The sequence below is a fragment of the Opisthorchis viverrini genome (assembly GCF_000715545.1).
Source record: "Opisthorchis viverrini unplaced genomic scaffold opera_v5_225, whole genome shotgun sequence".
Classification (NCBI taxonomy): Eukaryota; Metazoa; Platyhelminthes; class Trematoda; order Opisthorchiida; family Opisthorchiidae; genus Opisthorchis; species Opisthorchis viverrini.
This window is the reverse complement of record NW_008751883.1, coordinates 411,808-418,835: the sequence shown is the minus strand read 5'-3', so window position 1 is coordinate 418,835 and position 7,028 is coordinate 411,808. Positions and strand designations below refer to the sequence as shown.

The 7,028-nt window shown below is 41.8% G+C and overlaps 1 protein-coding gene across 1 annotated transcript in view; it reads left to right on the top strand.

The window, feature by feature from the left end:
* Positions 1 to 6,670, top strand: part of T265_08587 (hypothetical protein) — a gene marked incomplete at both ends in the record, with an annotated part of 26,355 nt that extends 19,685 nt beyond the window's left edge. Inside the window, 2 exons of the mRNA XM_009174439.1 lie at positions 1,425 to 1,496; positions 6,441 to 6,670. Of these exons, the coding sequence (XP_009172703.1) occupies positions 1,425 to 1,496; positions 6,441 to 6,670 (302 nt within the window). The remainder of the gene's footprint in view (positions 1 to 1,424; positions 1,497 to 6,440) is intronic.
* Positions 6,671 to 7,028: the final 358 nt, after the last annotated feature.

Here is a 7,028-nt window from a genome sequence, read left to right as displayed (position 1 = left end):
TCTGTCTGTCTGTCTGTTTGTCTGTCTGTCTGTCTGTCTGTCGATCTGTCTGTCTGTTTCTCTGTATGTCTATCTGTCTCTCTGTCTGTGGGTGGGTGTGTCTGCCAATTCACCTCTCTGCCCGTCTAGCATACTATTTGGCTTCTGTGCGACAGACTTGAACAACTGTAGCATCGTATTACTGCTGTATACACTGTTTGAAGGCCTAGAATTAAGCATTGCAAAGAGAGAATGGTATCAATCTATCAGATCCATTTGAAATAAAATTTTTGTGTACTCACCAGCTCTACGGTTGCGTGGAATCCTAGACTGTACTTGACACCAGACTTAATAGGGCACGATGGCTTTATAGAACTGCACCCGAGATAGTCTGGATAAGGAAGTTGCTCCCTCTTCGTTCCCCAATCGATCTTGGACAAAGTTTGGATGCGAACGTCTTCGAAATCATGTGCTATAAGAAAAGAAAACAGCAAATTATTGAACGTGAGTCGTTAGCACGTTTGCAGTCAACGATTAATCGAGCTTAATATCGATTTGGGGACAACAGTGACTGAAACATGTAACTGGGATACATCCTAAATAATGGTGGATAAGTAAACTTTAAAACTGTTACTAGTAACATCTGCCTAGTATTGTCTAAAACAGTGTGTAAATGGTTACCTTCCTTCTGTCATCGAGACTGCAATGTAGGCCAACTGCCATCAATAAGCTACCTTCATATGAAAGTCTTATTTCAATCAGAAAGTAGAATATTCACTGCCCCGAGCTCTTGGTTCACCCCCAATTTCATGACGCCGACAACCAGGGACAACATAGACTCGCGGAATTATCTTTTCCCCTTACCATTACTGCAAGATGTAATCAATTTAATACAACTGTAGATCGGCCGTCATTCGAAACACTGTAGAGGGGACAATGGATACGTAAACAATCCATTACTAAATATCACTCACCAAAGGGAAAATTAAACAGACTGTGCTTAAACTGTCATACTTCCTGTAAGAAACGCTAAGTAAGAGGAAGGCCTAACGCACAGACGAAGAGGCGAATTTTATCAAGGTCCCATTGTGAGACCGTCACGACTCAGCTCTACCTTATCTGGACACGTCGCAATAAGGAAAATGTGGTTGTGAAGCTCGCTAAGCTACCCTCACTTGCTTTCCGAATCAAGCTGGAAAAAAGCCAGTTATTGCCTGCACGCTTTAAGTGCTTTCTATTAATACGTGTCGTGTCCCTTGAACGAGGACCCAAGCTCCATGTGAGTTGGTTGAACAGTCCATCCCACTGACTTCCTCACGCCTCTGGTTACACAGCTTTGATGAAACAGAAACCATCACAGTAAACTCTGTCGTAGTTAGTAACGATTTTTACCATCCAGTGTATGCCCCTACTTAAATCTCTGTCTAATTTTATTCGCTTTGCAGAGTTTGATCTGGCCTATCCTCAGCAGCATTCGGCAAATCCGCTGATTTCTGTTGTATCTGCTTATCCTTCAGGTAAGCTCTTCACGATGCTTTGAGAGCCTGTCTAGTGCTAACTAACAGCCCAACCTCTGTCTTGTTAGCCTGAAATGTGAATAAAACGCTGAGTAGATTTCCAGTTGCTGAGGCTCAAGCGGATAGACTTTTGGGAGTGGAGTCGAGATGCACAGAGAAAGGTGAAATACTACTGCACCTAAGTTTTACTACCCAAACTGACTGCAGAAAACTTCGTAACATATCTCGCCACTTAGCCTCCATGGGAAAGCCAGGCTAGAACAGGGACAAACTCCAGACCAAAATCTGCTGTAAATAACTTGGAATAATTTCGATCGCCATTCGTTCTGGAACAGTCCTGGGTTCAAGCCACCTACATAGTTGACTGCTTCCATTTGTGCCTCTTAGACGCAATCAAAATGCGAAAGCATCGTCTGACTACTGCAAAGTGCTCAGAATTACCACAGCTATTTTGGACGGCATTTTTCAAACAAGTAAACTTACCTGGTACGAATTCCATTGTGACCGATATGTTCACCAGCCCATGTTTGTCCTTCGCTGACGTCCTACTGACTGACAGAGCTTTAACGACGTTTGTTTGGTTGTCTGAAACAAGAACGGTTTACGTGTGAACGAACTACAGAGGAGAATCTGCCGAGCTGGAAAGGATACATGTGAAAACAGGAAAAAAAACTTTGGTCGCCTAATATGAACATGACCAAACAGCCGTCTATCAGCCAAAAGCACCACGTCGCTTTTTCACGGCGTCGAGTGTAATGTATCCATACAGAACAACGTTTTACATGTGACGGGGAACTGGAGCTTTTCGGAAAATTCTGACAACGGAGTCGGTTTTGTTAAACAGTATATAGTAAGAAGAATTCCGACTATTTCAGTCGACCAGATAAGATCCGAGTGTTTATAATAGTGAACTGGTCACGGAGCTTTTGCTTCACAGTTTTATTACACACACAAACCCAACTATACTATTAGCAGCATTATTTTTCAATTCGTATCAAGCTGTGCGACCATATATACAAGCAATCCGTATTAAAGAAACTAAACGGAACTGATTCGCGTCATTAGGTAGAGCTACCTTATCCTTTAACTTTTTTGCAATCCAATGAAACTTAACATAAAAGTTGTTGAGTGGAGTTTTCAAGAAGATGCGCTTGATACAGTGCAAATACGTGTTCTCACTGGTTCTCTATTCGACAAAAATGTTGTCTTACTGCTTGACAACGGAGCAGAATACAGAAAAACGCGCGTAAAACAGCGTTGAGGAAGCTTTTGATCAGCTCAAGAGCATTCTGCATGCAAAGCAGTTCGTGCAATCAGCTATGGCCGCGGGGTTCGACAACATTAGAACTGCAGGCAATGTAAGCCTCGCTGCATAATTTACGATTGCATCCTGTGGCCCCTATTTAAAATAGCGTTCAAATATTTCAAAACGGCAGATTAGGGACTTGCCACAATTCACCCATTGGAAGCCTGAACCATCTTGGATACAATACAGCAAACCGACGAGTGCCAATATGTACCGCATTGTGTTTGTCCGCACACTGTACAAGTTACACCATGCGGTATATATATGTGCATACACATGACATACCAATCAGATATCTTCGTTAAGTGCTTACCTCCAATAGATAGATCATGCATCGAATGAGTTCATGACAAGCTGCAACACCTCAAGGGACCCACTTTAGCCTCATCTTTGTCCCATAAGATCACGCAGTAAAAATATTGACAGGTAGAACGCATGGTAAAACTTTTAGACACAGCGAACTGGTAGGTGGATTAACACTGTTGTGGAATATAGGTAGCTCGGGTGCGCTGTACGGTTGTTGGTCTGTATGCAGAGCTTGGTAATTAGATTGCAAACGTTTCATCACTAATCTAGGTGAGATCGACAGTGACACCGACTTGACATCAGTCAACCTCGCATCAACCATGTCCCCTCGATTGGTGATGAAACGTTTGAACTCCAACTGCCAAACTCCGCGAGCGGACCGACAAACAACCAGGTGGATGAGCATCTAATGACAAAATATTCAGGAGCTTACTACGCAGAATTTGAGCTCTACTGACAAGCACAGCAAGTACAACGAAACCCTAACCTTTTCAATCAAAACACTTGAGTGGTGTTGTCAGAAATAGATGGCCGCTGATTAGTTTGTTTTTTGCAAAGATTTTCTCACGAAACACTGTTGATAGATATAGGGCGACTGCTTTAATACAATAGCATACCGCTATTCATTTTAAGTTAGAAGGCACTCTGTAAGCTATTTGATGTTTATAGTTCATGGTGTCTAATGACCGTGGGAATGGTCCCTTCTGGCCCGTAAAATTTAAGTCATGAGGGTAATCTGATGAAATCATCACGTGACATTTCAGTCAATTATGGTCAAACAGTACTTCGAGATGTTTCTCGTGTAGAACGCTACTTGACAGAAGATTCTCTTTTTCGACTATCCAATCAATACACATTATTGTGTGTGAGTTTTGTATCGAATACCAATCAGAAATATTTGGATGTGTATTTTTCCAACACGAATTTTACCCACAAAAATTTTATTCAAAATGAATTCGGGGTTATTATTAGCTAATTTCACACGAAGGAACACCTGATCACTGATTCCGTTTTACAGCTGATTGTTGCTCAGTCATTGTAAAAGCATCTGGTACAAAATTCTATAAAACTCACCGGTGCTGTTTTATGAACAGTCATTACAGAAGACACCAAGTAATGGGGAGTGTGCATGTCTGGAGATGAGACAATTGAGTTCTCTGGACTGTTAGTAGATATCTCAAGGAAAAGGCTCCGCAGGTTAACAAAAAACTGAAAAATAATATTTTCCGTGCTCGAAATCCTTTGTTGGTTACCATCCTTTCAACCTTCATCTTCATCCGCTTTCGCAGTTCGGTTACTGCCTCATCAATGTTTATCTTCAACCACTCACATAATTTGTTTAACGCATGCACACTCACTGTTTCACTCCTGTTTTGATTATGTCACGAACATTCGACCTACGATTAATCAAGAAGATTGGAAGCTTATCCTAAGACAAATAATGCAAGCGAATTCTCACTCACAACGTAAACCTATATATATGCGGAACAATGATAGCAGGATGCCGACGCTCGTCACTTCACACCGCGCCTTGACCAGAGTCAGTTGAAACCTACGCACGACTCACTGTGCACGAAAAGTCTGGGCTCGATACCGTTTTGGATGAAACGACAAGAAACAGGCCAGATTTCAACACACTCAGTCAAGATCCCATTCACTTCAACGGCGTCCCGCAAACACTGGCTGCTACAACTTATCAAACGAAGAACTCGATAAGTCTCATTTCATTTTAAGTTAGAAGGCACTCTGTAAGCTATTTGATGTTTATAGTTCATGGTGTCTAATGACCGTGGGAATGGTCCCTTCTGGCCCGTAAAATTTAAGTCATGAGGGTAATCTGATGAAATCATCACGTGACATTTCAGTCAATTATGGTCAAACAGTACTTCGAGATGTTTCTCGTGTAGAACGCTACTTGACAGAAGATTCTCTTTTTCGACTATCCAATCAATACACATTATTGTGTGTGAGTTTTGTATCGAATACCAATCAGAAATATTTGGATGTGTATTTTTCCAACACGAATTTTACCCACAAAAATTTTATTCAAAATGAATTCGGGGTTATTATTAGCTAATTTCACACGAAGGAACACCTGATCACTGATTCCGTTTTACAGCTGATTGTTGCTCAGTCATTGTAAAAGCATCTGGTACAAAATTCTATAAAACTCACCGGTGCTGTTTTATGAACAATCATTACAGAAGACACCAAGTAATGGGGAGTGTGCATGTCTGGAGATGAGACAATTGAGTTCTCTGGACTGTTAGTAGATATCTCAAGGAAAAGGCTCCGCAGGTTAACAAAAAACTGAAAAATAATATTTTCCGTGCTCGAAATCCTTTGTTGGTTACCATCCTTTCAACCTTCATCTTCATCCGCTTTCGCAGTTCGGTTACTGCCTCATCAATGTTTATCTTCAACCACTCACATAATTTGTTTAACGCATGCACACTCACTGTTTCACTCCTGTTTTGATTATGTCACGAACATTCGACCTACGATTAATCAAGAAGATTGGAAGCTTATCCTAAGACAAATAATGCAAGCGAATTCTCACTCACAACGTAAACCTATATATATGCGGAACAATGATAGCAGGATGCCGACGCTCGTCACTTCACACCGCGCCTTGACCAGAGTCAGTTGAAACCTACGCACGACTCACTGTGCACGAAAAGTCTGGGCTCGATACCGTTTTGGATGAAACGACAAGAAACAGGCCAGATTTCAACACACTCAGTCAACACCCACATTCAATTCAACTGCGTCCTACAAACCTCGGCTGCATCTACTACAACTTATCAAACGAAGAACCCGATAAGTCTCTTATTTCTTTTTGTATATTTTTCAGCTGTACTAGTGTCTATGGTAACCACTATCCATAACCGTTTATTATTAGTGTTATTCACCTTCTGATATTACTTCGAGTAAACGACAATAGCACTAACACCTCCTATACAGAAGGAGTCATTACTGTGAAAACTTTCATATTGCTACCTTGTTTTTTTTTCACGGTTCAAAAGTTAGTCGAAGTGTCAACTCTAACAAAACCGCAAGCTATCAGTCTGCACGAATTATGAACCATGAACGTCGATCTGCGGTGTAGGTAGCATAAAGTCAGAGAATTTTGACAATCAGCCCTCTGTTAGATTGAGGCGCGGGATATGCCCACAAAAGTGTGGAAGTAGCTCAATCTTTTGGATCACTTCTAATAGTCGGCGACAGACTACGTGACTTGATGTCGTTAACATTCTATCAACACCCTGCCCACATGCTGCGAACACTAGAGGTACTCCTTACGATTGAGCTTCCTCAGCCCTCTTGTTCAGTATATTGTCCAGCCTCCAACCAATGGAGGTATAGTCCGCCTATGCAGGCTACTCTGTCCAAACCAGACGCCTCGCGTGATTCCACACGTGACTTTGACGCAACGCCGGATTTTTCCCAACTACTTTCTGCCATTGATTCGTCAACTAATCCCGCCGCTCTCGTTCAACCTCTGATTTGTCAACAGCAGCGCCCCGCAATGAAAACGCAAGTCTCCATCCACACCAACTAGCCACCCAGATAATCGCGTAAATCCGTTTCACAGACCCGGGTTCGCAACGCCTGTCCTTCTTACTGATTTGGTTTCTTTTGCTTTTATTTTAATCCGACATTACAAGCAAAGCTTTTGAAACGTATCTCTTCAGATAAATAAATCTATGTTGTAGACTCAGGTTAACGAAGGCCTGGATTCTGATCATCAAACGTCGTTTGATACCAGGGTGCTGCCAACTAATAGGAGATTGCCTCCAACTTTTCAAAACACGTTCCAAGGATAGTTACGAAATACGACGGAATGATATTCTAGCGTTCCTGCAAATCCGAGTTTTCTGCTTGTACTCACGCCAGTGGAATTCCAGATGCACTAATTT